This window comes from Lagenorhynchus albirostris, chromosome 2 (genome assembly GCF_949774975.1).
Source record: "Lagenorhynchus albirostris chromosome 2, mLagAlb1.1, whole genome shotgun sequence".
Taxonomy (NCBI): Eukaryota; Metazoa; Chordata; class Mammalia; order Artiodactyla; family Delphinidae; genus Lagenorhynchus; species Lagenorhynchus albirostris.
In genome coordinates this window covers 118,778,200-118,800,927 of record NC_083096.1, presented here as the reverse complement: position 1 = coordinate 118,800,927, position 22,728 = coordinate 118,778,200, and the positions used below count along the sequence as shown (strand labels likewise).

Below are 22,728 nucleotides of genomic sequence, written 5' to 3'. Positions count from 1 at the left end.
TTTATTGTTCTGGGTAGTCATCCAACCTGGCAGGAGACTTCCTGTGAACTGAGGGATCAAGAATGAGAAATGTATTTGCTGCAACTTCCATGAAAGGAGTGGAAGCAGAAGGCAGCATCGAATCAAATTTTACCCCTTGGATGCAAAATCCACTTGATAGCCCTTAGCCAAGTGCATTCCTAAGATAGGAGCCTAGCACAAGGCAAGGAAAAACTCAGATTACTTTTATACCTTGAATGCTCTGTACTCAAATTCTTCTTTCAGTTGGCTAAAATAACTCTTGACCTAATTTTTAGTTCAATCTCTCCACGAATACCTGAGAATGTCACTATGGTGGTTTGTTACACAAATAACCGTTTCACTGTATATAAAATTTAGGTCACAGTATTTCTCTATGGCAAGTCAGTAAACGTTGCCCCATTGTTTTGAAGCATTTAGTGTGCTGGAAAAAAGGCAAAAACAAATTTGGAAGTATACTTTTTTCAACTAGCGTCTTTAAAGAAAAAATTTTAATGTTTTTCCGTGTAATTTAAAACTGGAGTCCAGATATAGGTCTGCTTTTCACTGATTTTCAATGGCATGACAGTTTTTTTTAACTCAGGAACGTTTGCTGTATTTTTTATGTACCGCTGTTCCTTGTTTTTCTCAAGAACACGTAACTCTCTTCCTTCTACCCCAGTGCCATCCAATGGAAATTAAATGTGAGCCGTATGTGTAATTTTAAATTTTCTAGTAGCCACAATATAACGTTAGTTTCAGGTGTACAACATAGTGATTTGAAATTCAAATACATTACAAAATGATCACCATAATGAATCTAGTGACCATCTGTCCCCTTACCAAGTTACTACAGTATTGTTGACCATATTCCTTAGGCTGTATATCACATCCCCATGACTTATCTATTTTATAACTGGAAGTGTGTACCTCTTAATCTCCTTCACCAATTTGGGCCAACCTCCCGAAACCCCCTTCCCCTCCCTTCTGACAACCACCCATTTTCTCTCTGTGTCTATGAGTCTGTTTTTATTTTGTTTTGTTTGCTTGTTTTGTTTCTTAGATTCCACATATAAATGAGATCATGCGGTATTTGTCTTTCTCTGTCTTGACTTATTTCACTTAGCATAATATCCTCTAGATCCATCTATGTTGTCACAGAGGGCAAGAGTTCATTCTTTTTATGGCTGAGTAGTATTCCATTGTTTATGTACCACATCGTCTTTATCCATTCATCTACTGGTGGACGTTAAGGTTGCTTCCGTATCTTGCCTATCATGAATAATGATGCATATATGTTTTCAAATTAGTGTTTTTGTTTTCTTCGGGTAAATATCCAGAAGTGGAATTGTTGGATCATGCGAAGACTTGACTAAAAAGCAAAGTAGAGGCTTCATTCCTCCTTCATACAATAAATATTCTAGATCAGCATTGTCCAACAGAGATATAATCTGGGCCAAATAGGTAATTTACAATTTCCTAGCGGTCGCATTAACCAAAAAAAAGTAAAAAGAAACAAGTGAGATTAATTTAACAATATATTTTATTTAACCCAATATAGCCTAAATGTTATCATTTTAACATGTAATCAATATAAAAAATCATTAATGAGATGGTTTTATATTCTTTTTTCAATCTATGTCTTCAAAATCTGGTATTTAAGCATATCTCAATTCAGAGTCTAAATTTTCATCAGAAATACTAGAATGGTATTTGTATCTCATAAAATTTCCAGTTGAAAAGGTAGATTTCACATACCCAACTTGTTCAAATATACATATATATATATATATATATATTTTTTTTTGGTGGTATGTGGGCCTCTCACTGTTGTGGCCTCTCCCGTTGCAGAGCACAGGCTCCGGACGCGCAGGCTCAGTGGCCATGGCTCACAGGCCCAGCCGCTCTGCGGCATGTGGGATCTTCCCGGACCGGGGCACGAACCCGTTTCCCCTGCATCGGCAGGCAGACTCTCAACCACTGCGCCACCAGGGAAGCCCCAAATATATTTTTTAATGTTCCAATAATTGAGTCAAATATTAGTTTTAAAAGTTAGATTCACTTTAATTATAGAATATCAAAAACTTAATTCCTCATTTATACTAGCCACATTTCAAGTGTTCAGTAGCCACCTGTGGCTAGTGTTTACTGTATCCTGGATAGTTCTAGCCTCTTCTAGAAAGTTTGAACTAGGTACTGCAAGTAATGAAGGGAACCACTAATTTCAAGAGGGACACGGCTGATCAGATCTGTTTTAGAAAAGTCACTTTAAGAAAGGACAGTTTTCTGTTTTTTTGTTTTTTCATGTCTGTGAGAAGATGTTAGTCAAATTTAAACTAAAGACAGAATTGAGAGGAAGAGAAAGAAGGAAAGGGAGTAGCAGGTAACATTTTAAATGGACAAACTGCTGGTACTTTGGGAAGTCCTGTGTATAGAACCATCATTAATGTGCAGATTATGAATCATCCTTGTATTTTTGCTAAAGCTTGTCCTTAAAGCTCTCTAAAGTAAAGGTGTACATAGTCCTCCTTCTTTCTAAGGCCTTGAGAGTGAGGAGTAATGTGTGGCCTGACCAGATCTCTGAAATGGACAACTCCCCAGGGGCAGCCTTTTCCATGACCCCGACTTTGGAAAAGCGCATCTAATGATTGTCCAGAGACGTGCACAAGTGCTGCATGTGAAGGGCTTGGCCATGGCTGGGCACCACGCTCTCCTCTGGCTGTGAGGGATCCCTGTGGTGTGGGGCTCTGTCTGGTTGAACAGAGGACTGGGTTAGAAGAGGAAAAAGGTGGCCAACACCCACACAATCATCATAAAACACTCAATAGCAGCTCGGTTTTTTCCCAGGAGCCCCATGGCGCCAATGAAACTCAAGCAATGTTTTGAACAGTGTAGGAAAATTCAGGAAAAACACTCCATCTGGGCAGTGTTTGAACCAGCCAACTGTTTTTTTTTTTTTTTTAATTTTATTTATTTATTTATTTTTGGCTGTGTTGGGTCCTCGTTTCTGTGCGAGGGCTCTCTCCAGTTGCGGCGAGCGGGGGCCACTCTTCATCGCGGTGCGCGGGCCTCTCACTGTCGCGGCCTCTCTTGTTGCGGAGCACAGGCTCCAGACGCGCAGGCTCAGTAGCTGTGGCCCACGGGTCTAGTTGCTCCGCGGCATGTGGGATCTTCCCAGACCAAGGCTCGAACCCGTGTCCCCTGCATCGGCAGGCGGACTCTCAACCGCTGCGCCACCAGGGAAGCCCCAGCCAACTGTTTTTTTTTTTTTTAACATCCTTATTGGAGTATAATTGCTTCACAATGGTGTGTTAGTTTCTGCTTTATAACAAAGTGAATCAGCTATACATATACATATGTTCCCATAGCTATTCCCTCTTGCGTCTCCCTCCCACTCTCCCTATCCCACCCTTCTAGGTGGTCACAAAGCACCGAGCTGATCTCCCTGTGCTATGCGGCTGCTTCCCAATAGCTATCTATTTTACATTTGGTAAAGTATATATGTCCATGCCACTCTCTCACTTCGTCCCAGCTTACCTTTCCCCCTTTCCGTGTCCTCAAGTCCATTCTCTACATCTGCATCTTTATTCCTGTCCTGCCCCTAGGTTCTTCGGAAGCTTTTTTTTTTTTTAATTTTTTTTTAGATTTCATATATATGTGTTAGCATACAGTATTTGTTTTTCTCCTTCTGACTTACTTCACTCTGTATGACAGTCTCTAGGTCCATCCACCTCACTACAAATAACTCAGTTTCGTTTCTTTTTATGGCTGAGTAATATTCCATTGTATATATGTGCCACATCTTCTTTATCCATTCATCTGTCTATGAATACTTAGGTTGCTTCCATGTCCTGGCTATTGTAAATAGAGCTGCAATGAACATTGTGGTACATGACCCTGTTTTTTTGTGTGTGTTTTTTTTGTGTGTGGTACGCGGGCCTCTCATTGTTGTGGCCTCTCCCGTTGCGGGGCACAGGCTCCAGACACTCAGTCTCAGCGGCCGTGGCTCACGGGCCCAGCTGCTCCGCGGCATGTGGGATCTTCCCAGACCGGGGCACGAACCTGTGTCCCGTGCATCGGCAGGCGGACTCCCAACCACTGCGCCACCAGGGAAGCCCAACATGACTCTTTTTGAATTATGGTTTTCTCAGGGTATATGCCCCAGCCAACTGTTTTACGGTTCATAAATTCAAGGAACTAAAGAGTAGACAAAACGTGCAATTCCCAAGGTGGTGTGACTACTTTCCTAATTTGCAATCTGTTCTGCTGATGGCTGGGCAGAAATACTATCTCTGACTGCTCTACTTTTCCTTCCAGAAGTCAGGTGAAACCTCAGAAATTTAATCATATTTCCTGTTCACTTGCCTTTAGTTTATTTAAAAAAATCTTTTGTATATTGATTAGGGTATCACTTACTGCAGGATTTTATATCAAGTCTCAGACCAAAAGTGATAAATTCTTCAAGTCAGAAGCAAATCCACTCACCTGGTTTTCAATTAAATTAAATATATGAAAACCTCATACATTCTGACTCTGCTGATTCAGAATTGGAGATCCTTTGGGAAAAGATCATGAAGCTTACTTTTACTCTTCATGGGAAAAAAGGGTTGCTGTAAATTAATATTATCACATTGATTATGGGGTGAAAACTTACCGTATGTGGGAGGACACCTTATTTTCGAGTTTGCACAATTGCTGAGGAAGTTCTCATCACACTGTACAATTAGTATGCTAATTACACAGGATTCTTATCTGTTCATCAAGGACTAAACACTAGCACCTTGTGAGCTCATTTAAATTTGCTCAAGTTGTAAGCACCAAGAATAGTTCCTATAGCTTAGAAAGCACTTAGGAAGTTGGTTCTTTTCCATTTCCTATGAGTTCCACAGTTAGATATGAAAATATAAAAACCACTTGTTGTTCTCTTAAAATATTCCCCATGTGGGAATTAGATGAGATTCAGGAAATGATCAGGTCATCTCTGAAGAACTGAAGGAGCAATCTGGAGAGTAGACAGAGGGCTTTGATCCCACTCAGTTCAGTTGGGCTCTCTTTTGCTCCATAAAAATCCAGTCTACACCTTCCCCGCCCCACCCCCCCACCCCCACACACAGAGCTTCTATAAGAAAAAAGATGTTATCTCATTGCCTGGCAATTTTTGTTCTCAGAATTCTGCTTCTTGGGCCTAATGAGGGTCTCAGATTAACTTCATATATTTCCCACTCACCCAAGTCAAAGGCTGCTTTTTGCATCTAGAAAGTCTCATTATTTGATTCTGTCTTGAAATCTCCTCACGTCCTTAGGCTCCACAGAGGCACACACCACAGCACGTGACTCTGGATGGCAATGAGCAGCTTTCTTTTATTTAATTAAATAAATAAAGGCCTGGATTTAAGCCACAAAGCAAAATGAAGAGGGAGGTTTTGGATGGAAATAGAAGCGGGAGATGGCTCAGCTAAAGCTCCAGGGCATGACTCACTCCCTCAACCCAGCTTGCAGCTTCCCCCAAACATCAGCCTTGGCCTGATTGACAAGATCCCGCTGCAAAGCCTTCTGCCTCCCAGTCTTAGACGTCAGAAAGTATCAAGTGTCGCACTTCAGATGCTTGTGCTCATTAGCCCTTGTTTCTGAAACCAAGTTGCCCAGCTTTTACAAGAGAGAATCCATATCTTTCTATAAAGTCCAGATAGTGGGTCAGAAAATGGGCTCCAAGAGTGTGTTTCTGCTCCTACAATAGCCTGTTTCTGTGAGGAAAGTGAAGAAGGAATGGGAAAATGAGGGTACTTTTTTTTTTTAATTGAAATATAGTTGATTTACGATGTTGTGTTAGTTTCAGGTGTACAGCAAAGTGATTGTTATACATATATATTTATATTCATTTTTTAGATTCTTTTCCATTATAGGTTATTACAAGATATTGAGTATAGTTCCCTGTGCTATACAGTAGGTCCTTGTTGGTTATCTATTTTATTTTTTTAATTTTTAAAAATATTTATTTATTTATTGGCTGCTTTGGGTCTTAGTTGCGGCACACGGGATCTTTCGTTGCAGCATGCGGGCTCTTCATTGTGGTGCATGGGCTTCTCTCTAGTTGTGGCACACAGGCTCTCTAGTTGTGACACCTGGGCTCAGTAGTTGCAGCATGAGGGCTTAGTTGCCCCACGGCATGTGGGATCTTAGTTCCCTGACCCGGGATCGAACCAGGGTCCCCTGCATTGCAAGATGGATTCTTAACCACTGGACCACCAGTGAAGTCCCTGGTTATCTACTTTACATAAGGCAGTGTGTATATTTTAATCCCAAACTCCTAATTTATCCCTCCCCCGTGCCTTTCCCCTTTGGTAGCCATAAATTTATTTTCTATGTCTATGAGTCTATTTCTGTTTTGTAAATAAGTTCATTTGCATCATTTTTTTTTAGATTCCACATATAAGCGATATCATATGATATTTGTCTTTCTCTGTCTGACTTACTTCACTTAGTATGATAATCTCTAGGTCCATCCATGTTGCTGCAAATGGCATTATTTCACTCTTCTTTAATGGTTGAGTAATATTCCACTGTATATATGTACCACATCTTCTTTATCCATTCATCTGTCAATGGACACTTAGGTTGCTTCCATGTCTTGACTATTGTAAATAATGCTGCTGTGAACACTGGGGTGCATGTATCTTTTCGAATTATAGTTTTCTCCAAATATATGCCCAGGAGTGGGATCACTGGATATCTAGAGGATACTTTCCTCAGAGATTGGCTCTGAGGAAACAAATGTTTCTGTTTGATTATGTCAACCTATTCCTTAAAAACCATTACCCGACTCCCCATTATTCTTATATAATAGTCTATTAGCCTCTTTATAGTCAACCTCTTTTTATTATTCCAGCTTCACTCCTTGCTACTCCCACTTTCAACCATCCAGCTATTTTGAACTGCTGGATGTAATATACAAGGATGTAGTCAACAAGTACAAGGACTTTGGAGTCAGAGACCTGGGTTTGAAACAGGTGTCTGACACTTGCTTAGCTGTATGACCTTGGGAAATTTAATTCATCTTTCAGGACCTGAGTTTCATCATCTGTGAAATGGGGATAACAATACCTGTCGCCTAAGATCATTGTTAGAATTACCTGTTTGTTTAAAAGCACTTGTGCTAGGGAGGAGGGGAGGATGGAGCAGGGGTTGGAAGAAGGGAGCAAGTGAGAGGAGAGGGAATGAGAGAGGAGCAGAAAAGGGACGGTGTGATAGATGGAGGGAGCCCAGTAGGGAGTGAGGGAGTGAGCAAAGCAGGGATGGAGGGATGGACGGGATTAAGAGAGGGCAGGAGGGAGGGGAGAAAAGGAAGCGAGAAAGTAAAGCAAGGGTGGAAGTGAAAAAAAATAGCACTTATGCTTCATTAGTAGTAAAGTGTATTATTTTTAATGATGATGACGACAACAACTTTCCCCAGGAAGCTTCCTGCCCTCCCAAGATGGTGTAAAGTATCCCTTTATCCAGAGCTCCTGTGCTTACCTGACAACAGCGTGAATTCCTGTTGTTTGTCTTTACCCTTGAGCTGTGAGCTCCTTGAGAGCAGGACCATTATGTCCATTTCACCGTGGTTTCTCCAGTATGTAATATATTGTTGGCACCCAGAAGATGTTTGTTGGTTGAAAGGGAAAAGAAGAAGAGCTAAAGCAACAAGCAAGGTGCTATGAGGGACAGAAAACAGCAACGTCCCTGCCCCCCAGATGGAGAGCCGCCAGCCAGGGAGACAAACCAACTGCGGGTTGCTCTTTAACCCTCCTGTAAGGATCAAGTATGATACGTTTATGGGGAAGAGGGGTAGAAGCTGAAAAAATGTTTTTAGGTTTTATTTTTTCCTTGTGAGATACAGCATACATACAGGAATGTGTAAAAGTTATATGTAAAATTTGAAGAATTATAAAATGAACACCGTGTAATCACCATGCAGGTCAAGAAACAGCAGACAGTCACAGAAGCTCTGCCACATGTCTCTCCCTCCCAATCAAATCTCCCTTCTTCTCCCCAGGAAGTAACCACCACCCTGACTTTTATGATAATTATTTCCCTGGTTCACTGTGGTTTTATCATCTGTGTATGGATCCCTAATCGATACAATTTAGCTTTGCTCATTTTTGAACTTCATATAAATTGAATCGTACTGGATGCATATTTTTTCAACTTGTTTCTTTCCCTCAACCTTGTGAGATTAATCCATGTTGCTGGATGTAGCTGTAGTTTGTTTGTTTTTTCCATTACTATAGTATTCCATTATATGACTATGCCACAATTTATTTATCCATGTACTGCTGATGGACATTTGCACTTTTTCCGGTTTGGGACTACTACAAACAATGCTTCTACAAACATCGTTATTATCTATTTTCTAGGATATTTAAACATTTACTTTTTTTTTTTTTATCTGGCTGTGCCGGGTCTTAGTTGCACACGGGATCTTTGTTGTGGCGTGCAAACTCTTAGTTGTGGCATGTGGGATCCAGTTCCCTGACCCGGGATTGAACCCGGGCCCCCTTGCATTGGGAGCGTGGAGTCTTACCCACTGGACCACCAGGGAAGTCCCTAAATGTGTACTGTTTTTTTTTTTTTTTCCTTTTGAGCATTCATTCTACCTCTGGAATCCCAGGGGTTGTGAAATCAAAACTCGTCTGCACAAAGAAGGTAGACAGGAACTGAAGCAATCATCTAGAGTTTCTCAAAGTGTGGTCCGAGATGATCCACATCAAAATCATTTGTAGAACTTGATTAAATTCGCGGATTAGAAGGCCCAGCCGAAACTCACCAAATGATAACCTCTGGAGATGAAGTATGAAAAAGCTGCATTTTAGCAAGCTCACAACCCCGCCCCCTCCGTGAGTCTCATTCGCATCACCAGGCCTCTACTTTCTGTGGATGCTACACGTGCGGTGGGACAAATCTCAGTGGTTGGCACAATATTAGGAAATTTTGAGAGGAGCGGGTGGTAGTGCCTTCATGCCCAGGAACTCAGCTCCCTCCTACTTCCTCTGTTGTTGGCTCCTTGCCCTGGCGTATCAACAATCTCCAAGAGGGCTCTGCCCTTAGCACTTAGCACACCTGCAAGTTGAGGTCTCAACTTTTGCTTTCTTTTCCACACCCGTCCTTCTCATCCCCCAACCTCTGCCCTATTCCTACCCTGCTCCAAACACTCCAGAACACTCATAAGGTCTCATTTTAACTAACTCAAAGCCTTTCCGTGACCTTTAACAATACTTTATCTACCTCAATAAGCACCTAGCTCTTGCTGTTGTTGTTAGACGGGCTGTAGGTTCACAGCAAAATTGAGCACAAAGTAGAGTTCTCATATTCCCCGTGTCCCAAAACACACTCAACCTCTCCCACTATCAACATCCCACACGGAGTTCCCCGGTGGCCTAGCGGTTAGGATTCCGAGCTCTCACTGCAGGGGGCCTGGGTTCAATCCGTGGTCGGGGAACAGAGATCCTGTAAGCCGCACGGTGTGGCCAAAAAAAACCCCCCAGAACACAAATATCCCACACAGGAGTAGCACATTCGTTATAACTGATGAACCTACATCAACACATCATTACCACTCAAAGTCCATAGTTTACATTAGGGTTCACTCTTGGCGTTGCACGTTCTATGGGTTTTGACAAATGTATAGCGACATGTATCCACCATTATAATATCACACAGAATAGTTTCACTACAATAAAAATCCTGCGTTCCACCTACTCATTCCTCTCTTCCCCCAGCTCTCGACCTTTTCTACTGTCTCCACAGTTTTGCCATTTTTCCATTACATCATATTGTATGCAGCCTTTTAAGATTGGCTTCTTTCATTTAGTAATATGCATTTAAGTTTCCTCCAAGTCTTTTCATGGCTTGAGAGCTCATTTCTTTTGAGCACTGAATAATATCCCATTGTCTGGATGTACCACAGTTTATTTATCCACTCACCTAAGGACATCTCGGTTGCTTCCAAGTTTTGGCAATCATGAATAAAGCTCCTATAAACGTGTGTGCAGGATTTTGTGTGGACATACGTGTTCTACTCCTTTGGGTAAGTACCGGAGCACAGGCTGCCGGATCATATGCTAAGCGTGTTTAATTTGTAAGAAACCGCCAAACTCTTTCCCCAAGTGACTGTACCCTTCCGCATTCCCATCAGCAAAGAATGAGAGTTCCTGTTGCTTCACATCCTCACCAGTATTTGATGACGTGTTTTAGATTTTGCCCATTCTAATAGGTGTGTAGTCGTGTCTTGTTTTTTTAATTAGGCACCTAGTTTTTAAACAACTACTCTTTTCTCTGTGATTTTGGAGTCCTGTGTTTTAAAATTTTGCACAGCAACTTATAAGCAGGTAATCTTTTTTATTACTAAAAGTGGCCTTATTTAAAAACATTTCTTAAGACTAACTTTCTCTTTCTTTCCTTTTTAACACAGATAAATGCAGAGGGGACGCCAGAGGAAGTTTTTCTTCAACTCTGCACAGCTATTGACTCTATTTTCTGAAGGCAAAAATGCATGTATGTTAAGGAGAGTGGAGACAGAGAAAAATATTAAAAGTTCATCCCTTAACACTGTATGTTTCCATTTAAACCTTTTGTATGCCCCCCGCCCCCAAATCCTGACATTGCTGTCTGCTTCCCAGCTTGACCTGAGAGGTGTCTGGAAATCATGCATGGTGTATTTGGTATTATCCAACCTTTTCCTCCTAAGTCAGACAGCTGTCTGCACTCACAGCAGCACACTTTTCTATCACCTCTGAGCTAAATTAGTACATGAACAGCAGTGCAGTGCCCATCTGTGTCAGTTGTGCCTTCAGGACTTACTAGGGTCTGATCATTCGGTTCTACTCTCCGCAGATAGGGAGGAGTTAGCATCCCTAACGCCCTGTCACATCTTCCTTCCTCTTCTGAAGATCTATCTCTTGTTACCTGATTAAGGCCCTTAAGATGGGGGGCAGGCCTGAGCCTCTTCCTCTGGACGTTTCCTCAATTCTCATCCAGCTCAGAGCTGAAGAGACTGGGTTGACGAGACAACACAAATTGTTCATAAGAAATTTGATTAAATTGGAAAAAATGTGATAAGAGCTTTTTTGTATGTGAAATTGTATAGCTTTTCCAAGATAGCAAAATCTAGACTAGTCACCGGTAACATTTCTCTGTTCATTTCTATGATACTGGCTACTTGGAATAGTGTTGTATTGGCTAAGTGAACAAATTGGATAAATTATCTAATAACCTAGTCTCTTCTATACCTGGAGGTGCATTTGGGGAATTATACGTTAAAACCAATGACCAAACAGAATTTAAAAGCATGCGGTGGTTTGGTATCACATTCACTGGACTAATGTCAACTTATGGCTTTGGTTTTAAATGATTATCTAGTTACCAAGCAAGTAAGAAATATAGTAACAAGACTGACGTGGGTGGAAAGGGCATGTCAGTACACCATGTTTAACAGATACCAATGCTGTATTTGTTCCATACAGGCCTTTTCCAGGGGTTTGCAAACCTTTTATCCGTATGTAAAATTGTGTTTCCTCAAACCAAACTGGTGAAGTTTGGTTTCTCTTTTGTGCTATCAGTTGCCAAATAAGAGTTTCTTATATATTCTACTGGAATAACTGCATCTTCCATTCAGTCACTAGAAAAGACCATAGTTTCCGTTTGCATGATTTTTTTTTTCTTCAATGGTTGTGCAGATAAGGATCCATTTCTGGGACAGAACTGTATTTTTAAAATCTTTTTTTTTTCTTGAAATGGATATGTATAAATAAAGTAAATGGAACACAGGATAACTTTTTTCTATTTATTTGTAACTCACATCATTCTGGAAAGCATTTGAAGCCTTATTCCAAACAGAATTAGAAGCAAACACAGTAAGAGTTGAGATTTATGATATGCTCATATGGTTTTAATTTTGGCCATAGGCCAGTTTTGAGCTATTACAGAAAGAACTTCCAGTGTAATTCATGATACATGGTATTTCCTTTTACTCTAGCAGTCATTCTTAAACAGAAATGTCAGTGTTTGCTAAAGAGGAAATTAAATTTCTTTGGTTACAATTACGCCTCTATTAACAAAAAGGGGTTGTCAAATACTTCATTACTACCCCGAGTTGTAACACTCTCTACAGGGGAGGACAAGGAGTATTTGAGCAAATTAGAAAAAGAGAGTTACAGGATGAAAATCATCAGTTGTGCCAGAAAACACAAAGTGACTCTTTGTAGGAATTAACATTCTTTAAACACATACCACATATTGGTCAACAGCCCATGCCCACCACAGCTTTGATAGACAGCTGGGCAGCAGACAAGCCCAGCCATGGCTTTTATGGCTGCAGTTGGCCACCCTCTTGAAAAAGATCAGCAGGGGTAAATGGCTTTGCCCGGAAGAAGAGTATCTAGAGGTGCAAAGCAAGTCTTCTACATAACTGTTAAAACAGGTCGACTGACTTGAATGGCTTGATATGACATCACTGAAGTCACTAAAGCAGGAAAGGACCTTAGAGGTCTCTGCCCCTCGAAGAAGACCTTGTCTGTATGTAGAAGACATCAGAACACAGTCCAAACTCCTTTACAATGATCTACATTCAAGGCCTCACCTGATCTGGCCCTCTGCCCTCTCTCACCTCAACAACTACCACTCTCCTCTTACTCATTTGGTTCAAGCTACACTGGCCCTCTCAACGTTGCCTGAACAAGCTAAGCTCTCTACTGGATCAGGGCCCTTGCCCTTGCTATCCTTCTGCCTCTTCCTCCAGATTATCCACAAGGCTAACTCCCTCACTCCATTTAGGTCTCTGTTCAAATTTACCCTTGTTGTTGAGGTGTTCTTTGATTATTCCCTCTAAATGGCAGGCTGGTCCCGATTCGTCCATCATTTTTTTTTTTTTTTTTTTGCGGTACGTCTGCCTCTCACTGTTGTGGCCTCTCCCGTTGCGGAGCACAGGCTCCGGACGCGCAGGCTCAGCGGCCATAGCTCACGGGCCCAGCCGCTCCGCGGCATGTGGGATCTTCCCGGACCGGGGCACGAACCTGAGTCCCCTGCATCGGCAGGCGGACTCTCAACCACTGCGCCACCAGGGAAGCCCCATCATTTTTTTTTTCAAGCATTATTTTTCTTCACAGCATTTATGTCTGCATAAAATTACATAGTACTTTTTATTTACTTGTTTACCGCAGGTCTTCGGCATTAGAATATAAGCTTCAGAAGGGCAAGGCTCTGTATCCTCAGTCCCACACATAGCAGTCATTATGGAGAACTAACATTTAAATCCTCTGAACCTTAGTTTTCTCATCTGTACCATGGAGGTCACAATAGTAAGCAACCTCATAGAGGTGTTGTGCTGATTAAGCAGGTTAATAATACATGTAAATCATTCACTAGTTCCTAGTGCTCAATAAGAGGCAGCTCTTTGTCAACGTTTGTTGAGGGTCTCACTTCCACAACTGAGACTAGGACCCAGAATTTCCATGCTAGTTAACATTATATCACTCTAAAAACATGGCAGAAAATGGGGTCCCAGAGAGAACCAAAATCTCAGTCACCCAGGTTTGTACCACATCCTCCAGATAAAATAGGATGTAATGATCCTTTATTCCTCCCAGAGCCCCGTAAAGGAGATCTCCTGAGGCAAACCCTCTAAGGGTCCCACAGATGCACTCACAGACACACTCAGACACAGGTGGTTTCTCTAACTTCCTAGAGAAAAATGTAACCAAAACATTGGTCCTACTACCAGTAAATATTTATTGAGAATCTACTAAGAGCCAGGCCCTAGGGATAAATATAGACACAGATGGTCTCTGTTCTCATGGAGCTAAATGTGACACCATGCTCAAAAATCCATTTAATCAGCTACTTGAACTGTAGGGGAAAAGGTTTTTTTTTTTTTTTTTTCTGGGATCATATAAACAGAAGCCCATTTTTCTTCAAGATGTGAAATAAAAACAAACCTTTAGAACCTAAATAGGACATAATCTTGTGTAAAAATCTACTTGTTATCTGGAGGCTTTCAATCTACCCAGTGTACCTAGAATAATGCCCTTCAAACTCTGTTATCCACAGTAAGAAGTATAGTTTATACAGCATGCCACTCTTATGTTTATAACTACCATAGAAATTTGCAAAGTATTTATCCTTAATACATGTCATATATTATTTTTTTAATTTCATTAAAAAAATGTTCCTCATACCTCAGTAAATTGTTGTGTTCTGCAATTTAATTTAAACAAAAGAGAAAAGGAGAGAAAAATGGACACAGCATACTATTAGGTTAAGTGAGAGGCACCAAACATGCATGGAAACAAATCGTACCTGAGGCAGAAGACCCAAGTCTTCAGTCCCAGCTTTGCCTAAAGTCTCATGACCACATGTTTGCTGTCAAATTAGAATATGTAAATTATGTGTTTTCCTAATTCGTCATGGGGCAGACGGTTTCACAGATCGATGGGTTTCCCCATCCACAGATATGCTGCTCTATTCTGAGCTATAAACCTGGACGTGTGCTCACGTCTGTACTCTAGGGTGCATACCGCACCAGAAGAGAAGACAGAAAAGCAACTCCTGCACACCTCCACCTCCACCATCTCTGAGACCCCTGACACAAAGGGAACATTCTTGCTCAGACGCTGACTCTGAAGCAATCTGTCTGGGCTAAAATCTAAGCATCACCACTTTACTAACTATATGACCTTGGGCAAGTTACTTAACCTCTCTGGCTAGATTTCCTCATATGAAAACAGGATAAAAATGAACCTGCCTCATAAGGTTGTAAGATTAAATTCGTTACTGTATGCTTGCTTGGCACATAACAAGCACTCTATCAGTGTCTGCTATTATTCTTAGCACACATCACACACCAACCAAAATCCCCTCTGCCTAAAAACATTAAAGCAGTGGTTTTAGGTGTCATTAAAAGTTCCTTCAGTTCTTAGCAAATAACTTGAGCAGAATATTTCAGGAAATACAACTGACCTACTGAATACTACTAAATAAGTGATGCTTTAATAAGTAGGTCTATGTTGTCTTTTACAACCAATGCTTCTATGTAGGAGATGGAAGGCCTACTTGCAAATGAGAGCCCTGTGCATTCCTCACATTAAAACAACAAAACACATTACCACTACTACTACCCTTTTAAAGCCATGAGGACTATTTGCTTGGAGCTGAAAAATGCAAAATAAAGACATCTTTGCTCAAGCAGAAAATTTTGTTGCTCAAAATTCTCAAAATCTTTGTCCTTAAAAAATACATTTAAGTGGATTTATTTTGTCTATTCTGCTTATATAAATATCAATTGTATCACTCTTTCAAAGCATACTTCATACTTTATGGGATTTCTGAATGGCTCTGAATGGTTCTCCAAAACTGACTGGTATTACTTCTATGCAAACACAGAAGTTACCATCAAGTGCTACTTCAACTTTACTACAAGTTGAAGGTAGATCTCTGGCATATTCACTTGAAGTATAATAGTCAAATGCCCAGAATGTTAATGATTCCCCTTTTCTTGCCCCAACTAATAATTCCAGAGCAAAAACTCTAATTCAAGTCCGTTTCCTTTTCTTCTGATGTGATATATTTTATCAAAATCATCAGTATTCTTTAATCAATATATTACTTTAAAATTCTCATATTTCTATAGTTAAAACTGTATTACTTTTCTCAATTGAAAGAATTCAGGGTATTATTTCAGTACCCTGCAATGTATTGAAGAGGACTGGTAAATAATGTCCCCTTGATTTAAAATTGAAAAAAACAGGAGACTCTAAAAATTGCGTCAGTATACTTAAGCAATCTTAGAATATTTATATTTTCTTTTCCAGCAGTCAATAATAATTTCCAGGGAATACAGCGATTTTCAAAAACCACTTATTTAACACATGGGGGGCTTATTTCATCAGAAAGAATGATAGTTAGGTTAAAAGTTTTCAACCTAAGTTTAGTTTTCACATCTGGACATTAATAATTGTCTTTTTCTTTAACCATGGTACATATTCTTTTTTGTTAACCTAGTTTAGTGTTTCAGCACACACACTGAGTGAAAACATTACCATCTTTTACAGAGCTTCTCAAGTTTACCTTCTTTTCCATCATATAGTCCTTACTCTTTTTTAATGGACAGATAGGTAAAGGAAAAAAAAAAAAAACCTTAAAAAAATTGTTTTGGTTTTAATACTAGTAAAAATAAAATCCAAAATCTAACCGAAGGAAGTCACAACAAGCATTCTATAATATAAACAGACAGTATCCACATAGTTTATTTCTCACAGTTCTTCTGACAAATGAACATTATTCAAGAACATACTGTATACACAGATAAGAAGAAACATACAAAATGTTTTAAATGATGCACAACAAAATCCAGCAGTATAAAAGAATGCATGTGAACTCTTGCTCACTGCACAGACTAAATTTAATCACTTGTTTAAATAGTAATAAAAATACAATCTTTTATGGATCTTGTGCAGACTACAAAAGAGGGAAATTATTACCATATATATGATTTTTCTATTAGGCAGTTTTCTTCTATGAGTTGCACTGACAACTCCAAATACAGAGGCAGAAGGCTGTGTATTTTAAAGGAATTAATGTTGTGAATTAGAGACTTTACACGGTTACTACCACTGGCACTTTTCACCATAGTTTGTACACATCACATGATCATCTTATATAACATTACATTTAAAAAATATATCTGAGTGACAATTTTATAACATTCACACACCATGAGTTGGTTAAGGAAGCAATGCCACAGTTGCCTCCTGTAGTGCTTCACTGTTGGTAATAAGGACAGTTCATTGTGGTTAAAAGAAATTAGACATCAACATGGTTAAGCAGCTCCAATTTACTAAAGGCCATCAGCGGCCATCACTGGGACAGTGAGTTCTTTTAAAGTGTATATATCCTAGAAGCAAACACCATCATTGGTTAAAACTTTGTCTAAGGAAGTCAGTTTCTGTGCTGGAAACTACTTTCACAAAACTGAAAGCTACTAAACTGTTTTAATATAAATACTTTGTCTTCTCATTAGCATATTTATGACCAAGTTCTTTGAAACCTTTGGAATTTACTCTCTCTTTAATATGTGCTCTCATTTCCATCTCACCCATTTAAGATCACCACCTAAAAGGCTTTAAGGTGGTGGTGCGAATTTCACCAGGGAAACCCTTTTGCTCACCAGGAATGTTCAGCTGCTGAACAGTGATCTAGAGCCACAACGGTGCAGAGCTGTTGACGAGAACACTCAGGAAGCTGTCATGCTGTGAGTGTCATTTCAGGGAAAGTAGAGAATCTTTCCAAACTGTGCACATAATTCACAATGATACCATTGCTATGTGTTGAAGAGGACTAGTATATGATGTTCTCTTCCATGTCATCTGTTTGCTGGAAAGTAGTTTGGGTCAAGGTAATTATAACTGGTGCCCTGGGACACACAGTAGTCTCTGTCTAAGAATGTCTCTGACCTATAAACAGGTTCTAGTTGGTGATCTTCCTTGTGAATATCTGTTTCATGAAGGCTGAAAAGAAAACACACACACACACACACACACACACACACATACAAACACATCATTACATGGCATTGGATGCATTTTGGTCTAGATATTATCAAACTTCCTCACAGCTCTACCTGTTTAAATCCAATAATCTCTCAAAATCTCTAATGGAAAGTTACTTGAGATATGGTGTCATTAAGGAAAATTTCTTAATTGTCTAGAACAACAAAGTTCAACCCATTAAATGTGGTGATTTTCTAAGCAGTTTAGAAATCAAACTCACTAGTGTCTGAGAAGCTCTTGTCAAAATTTAAGACTTACAATGATAGATAACACTTACCAGTCTGAACAAGAATCACAGAAATCCAAAGACATTTCTGGAGGACAATCCTGGCAGTGCCACCGAACACCCTGGATAGGTTCTATGCCACAGTTATCACACTATTAAAGATTCAGAGAGAAAAAGTATTAAACTATATTGTTCTCAAGCTTTCTTTTTTCCTGCTGGGCAACACATAATGTGCACATAAACATTCTCTCCTCTCTCCCCATGCACAATATAGTGGGATAACACAAAAAATGGTTATAAGTTAGGCACAATTTCTAGCAAACTAGCTGAAACTCTATCCATTCAAGATTGAGCTGCAATACAGATGGGTGAGAGGAACATCATAATATGCTTTAATTTATTTTTAAAAATAAGTAGGTCATCTGCAAACTTGGGCATTTGATTATTAGTAGCTATTGACTTGAAAGGTACCTCAGACCAGTGTACAATGACTGGGATTTAGAACCACTGACTTAATACCATTGTTAAAACTATCCAAATATGTTAACTATTTAAAACAGGATACCACAGCTACCATAAACCCAACTGAACACAAAATCCTCTCTGAACTTTCACCTTACTGAGTTACTTTCCAAAGCCTTGAAGGCTCCTAATAACCAACGCCCACCATGAAGAAAAGGCAAATTTAGCTCTTTCTCAGTGTTGTGGCAGTGCGGTAGCCCTCGGTGTGTTCTGCGCAATCTTGGAAATCAAAGTAAATCTCATTTCTAGTTTCTTTGATCATCAGGCCAACTAGAGTGGCTGACAGACTGGCAAACAAGCCACAGCTGGGTCTTACAACAAAATTATGAGAAGTGGAGAGAGTTTCTTCCTGGAAAGACACAGCTGTCAATTAGGAAAATCTCTAAATGGAGAAGCAGGACCACTGAAAGATCTAGAAAAGAAAATCATTTAATATATTCTGGCTAATAGCAACTCCAGAGGGTCAGAGGTATAAGAATTTTGTTTTAAATTTATTAAGTCACAGCACACATCAGTATTTTTATGTATACCACTACCAGCAAATCTGTAGTTCATGGTCTCAATTTTACTTCCTCCAATCCCACCAAGTATAGCCAGTTCTAACATCTAAGGTGTTCTCAAACCTGTCAATCTCTCTATTTCTACAGCAACCAGTCAAGTTCAGGACATTCTCATCTTTTGTCTAAATTAATGAAGAGAATCTCCAACTAGTCTCCCTGCCCTCAGCCTTGCTTTCTTCCTATCCATTCTCCATACTAATGCCAGAATGATCTTTTTCCCCCTTCACTTAATTTTTTTTCAATTACATAAAAAATATACATGAACAAATTATTATTTAAAGAATTTAACAATACTGTAGTCAGAATTAAGAGTTATCCACTCTAAACCCACTGCCTTCCTAAGGGTTGTATTGTTTAAGAAAATAGAATGATCTTTCCAAAATGCAAATTTCATGTTACTCTGCTTAAAATCCTTCAAAGTTTCTCCAACATTTTAGAAGAGTTTAAACTCCTTAGCAAAATTTCCAAGGCAACAAAATAGCCTCTCACTACTCTCCAGTATGCACACTAGTCACACTCAACTAATTCACTCATTTAACTTCTCTAAATCACTTATGAGATGAAAACAGAATAGGGAAGGATATGAGTCCATCTTGTTTACTGCTGAATCCCTAGCACTTAGCAAAGTGCCTGGAAAATAATTGGATATCTCAAAATTTTGTGGCATGAATAAATGTATTTCTACTAGCCCCTCAAAAAACAGCAGAGATAACTGAATCTGAAAGGGGAAAAGAAATTTCTGATCCATGAACAACAGCAACAACAAAAGAAATAGCTCTATGGATGAATGGACAAAGAAAATGTGTTCTCTCTCTATACATATATATACACACACACACACACAACGGAATATTATTCAGCCATAAAACAGAAAGAAATCCTGCCATTTGTGACAACATGGATGAAACCTAAGGACATTACGCTAAGTAAAATATATCAGACACAGAAAGACAAATACTATATGATCTCGCTTAAATGTAGAATCCAAAAAAGTTAAATTCACAGAAGCAAAGAATTAGAATGGAGGTTGCTGAGGGTTGCCAGGGGCTGGGTGGGGTGCGGGGAGGTAGTGGTGGGCGTGGTGTCATTGGTCAAAGGGTACAAACTTTCAGTTATAAGATGAATAAGTTCTGGAGGTCTAATGTACAACACGGTAATTATAGTTAATAATACTGCATTGCATACTTGAAATTTGCTGAGAGAGCAGATGTTAAGTGTTCTTATCTCAAAAAAAAAAAGATAACTATGCGAGGTGAATTTTTTTTATATCTTAAATTTTTTGTACACAAATATGTACAGTTTTTATTTGTCAGTTATATCTCAGTAAATTTGGGGTGGGGAAATAGCTAGAAAAACCTCTCATCTCATATATTACCTCAGAGTATACCTGTATATTTTTCTTCTCTATCTCTACTGAATCATAAATCTCTTGACACCAGTAACTGTGGCACACTACTTTGTATCAATGAACAGGACAAGAGCTAAACTTACTTTTATCTGTGTGCTTGAAAGTCGTGGAGCTTAAAGCTCCGAAAACCACCTTAAATATATCCTATCACCCTTTCAAAAATTAAATGAATAGAAGAATTAAATAGAATTTACCTTGAAGCCCACATGTTGCACAAATCCACTTTCAGCTTGCATTTGCTGAAGTTTCTGTTTTTTTAACTTTTTAAACTGTAATAGTTCCTTATATTCAGGTAAATTCCTATACATAATAGGAATACTTTCTTCATCCTATTGAAAAAAACAAAACACAAAACAAAACTGTTAGTTTCATAATTAAAATGAACTAGTATAAGAAATACTGATAAAGAGTATTTTTCTATTGACAAGATATTTTTCACATTTAAGAGACCCTCGGGCTTCCCTGGTGGCGCAGTGGTTGAGAGTCCGCCTGCCGATGCAGGGGACACGGGTTCGTGCCCCGGTTCGGGAAGATCCCACATGCCGCAGAGCGGCTGGGCCCGTGAGCCATGGCCGCTGAGCCTGTGCGTCCGGAGCCTGTGCTCCGCAACGGGAGAGGCCAAAGAGACCCTCAACCTTTTAGGGCTCATAGAAAATCAGCGCTGCTATCAGCAATATTTTAGACTAATACTTCTGGAGGCTTTTTTTTTTTTTTTTTTTTTTGCGGTACGCGGGCCTCTCACTGTTGTGGCTTCTCCCTTTGCGGAGCACAGGCTCAGTGGCCATGGCTCACGGGCCCAGCCGCTCCACGGCACGTGGGATCTTCCCGAACCGGGGCACGAACCCGTGTCCCCTGCATCGGCAGGCGGACTCTCAACCACTGCGCCACCAGGGAAGCCCTGGAAGGATTCTTAATGCAAGAGTAATATTAAACTGTAGTAGGCATCTTCATAACGCAAGTACCAAGGGAACAAGGCATGACTCCCACCTCTGTCATACACTAACGCAGCTTCAACCCCATCCCAACAAGTTCATGGCGACTTGGAAGACTCCTTGTAATCTACTTTTTCCTTATCTGCAGGAAGCTCCTCTTCTCCAATCTAACAGATTTTTAAGCTTCCTCAGGTAAATATGACATTTTCTTAACAAGCAAACTAATCTCTTCTGTTTTCTGCTCAGTACTCCCAATGATCAAGACAGTACATTCCTCTTACTCAAATGGATAAAATTAAGTTACAAAGATTATTATTTACAATAAAGAAATGAACAGTAAAAGCTATATGAATTTGAAGTTGACAGATGAATCACTAACTGCTTCCTATTTTCCCAATTTATTTGTGCTCTGCCACCCAGAATCCATTTCTTCCCTTTGCTACCTCATGACTGATCCCATGGTCACTGATTTCCACAACCCTCCTAAAAGCATCCCCAATTCATTAATCGCATGTTCCATCAATTCTCAATCCTGGACCAGACAACCCCTGCACCTCCCGTTCCTCCTGCTCTCCATGTTACGTATTCTTAACTACTATATTTATATTATATCAAGGAAACTGATGTTTATAGAAATTATAACATATGCCCAAGCTTACATAGTTAATTAGTTGCAGAGTCAAGTGATTTGAACCCAGATTTGTCCATATAACTAACCCCTTACACACCTAGCAGCCCAAGGCCTAAATCTAAGTGTTATCCTTAATTTTATACTGTCATATCTAATAAATCATAATTCTGTCACTATTTAATACTACCTAAAATCTCTCTCAAATCAGTCCTCTATAGTATCCACTCCCTCCTCTGTCTCACTGTTGCTAAAAATGGCTTCCTCGCTATCTACAGTGTCAAGCCCAAAGGCCTCAGCTGGATAATGATTCTTTACAATCTCACACTTCACCTACCTTATCTCCCACTATCTTTCATCCATTTCAAATTCTTGTCAACTAAAGATGTTAAATTATAGCTACTGCCTTCCTATGTTACCCCTGAGAAAAACAACATAATGTAATAAATACGTAATACCAATAAATATGATGTAACCCAAATAATTAAATAATGTAGTAAGAAATTTTATAATAAAATGTATTAAATTTAGATATTTTAGGCAAATACAAAGAATACAAACTCTGCTAAATTTTTTAATTTGCATTTTAAGTCTAAGGGTATTATTAAATTTGGTCAACAAGATAAAGTTAGATATATGTATACATATAGCTGATTCACTCTGTTATACAGCAGAAATGAACACATTGTTAAGCAATTATACTCCAATAAAGATGTTAAAAAAAAAAGTTAAATCACCTCACACCCACTAAGATGGCTACTATCAAAATTAAAAAATAGTAAATAATAAGTGTTGGCAAGGATGTAGAGAAATTGAAACTTTTGTACACTGTTGATGAGAATATAAAATGTTCTAGCCATTACTGAAAACAGTACTGTG

The 22,728-nt window shown here is 39.4% G+C and overlaps 2 protein-coding genes and 1 long non-coding RNA gene across 11 annotated transcripts in view; 1 reads left to right on the top strand and 2 right to left on the bottom strand.

Moving 5' to 3' along the window:
- LOC132516115 (uncharacterized) overlaps positions 1-5,284 on the bottom strand; it is a 108,660-nt gene extending 103,376 nt beyond the window's left edge. The window contains exon 1 of the long non-coding RNA XR_009539259.1: positions 5,225-5,284. This is a non-coding gene — a long non-coding RNA (uncharacterized LOC132516115). The remainder of the gene's footprint in view (positions 1-5,224) is intronic.
- AK5 (adenylate kinase 5) overlaps positions 1-11,672 on the top strand; it is a 239,594-nt gene extending 227,922 nt beyond the window's left edge. For all 3 annotated transcript variants that reach the window (XM_060142523.1, XM_060142522.1, XM_060142521.1), the window contains one exon: positions 10,445-11,672. In XM_060142523.1, the coding sequence (XP_059998506.1) occupies positions 10,445-10,513 (69 nt within the window). In that variant the 3' untranslated portion in view covers positions 10,514-11,672. The remainder of the gene's footprint in view (positions 1-10,444) is intronic.
- Positions 11,673-16,247: 4,575 nt separating this feature from the next.
- Positions 16,248-22,728, bottom strand: part of ZZZ3 (zinc finger ZZ-type containing 3) — a 103,181-nt gene continuing 96,700 nt past the window's right edge. For all 7 annotated transcript variants that reach the window (XM_060139713.1, XM_060139717.1, XM_060139716.1 and 4 more), the window contains 3 exons: positions 20,484-20,618; positions 17,851-17,951; positions 16,248-17,531 (listed from right to left, as the gene is read on the bottom strand). In XM_060139713.1, the coding sequence (XP_059995696.1) occupies positions 17,387-17,531; positions 17,851-17,951; positions 20,484-20,618 (381 nt within the window). In that variant the 3' untranslated portion in view covers positions 16,248-17,386. The remainder of the gene's footprint in view (positions 17,532-17,850; positions 17,952-20,483; positions 20,619-22,728) is intronic.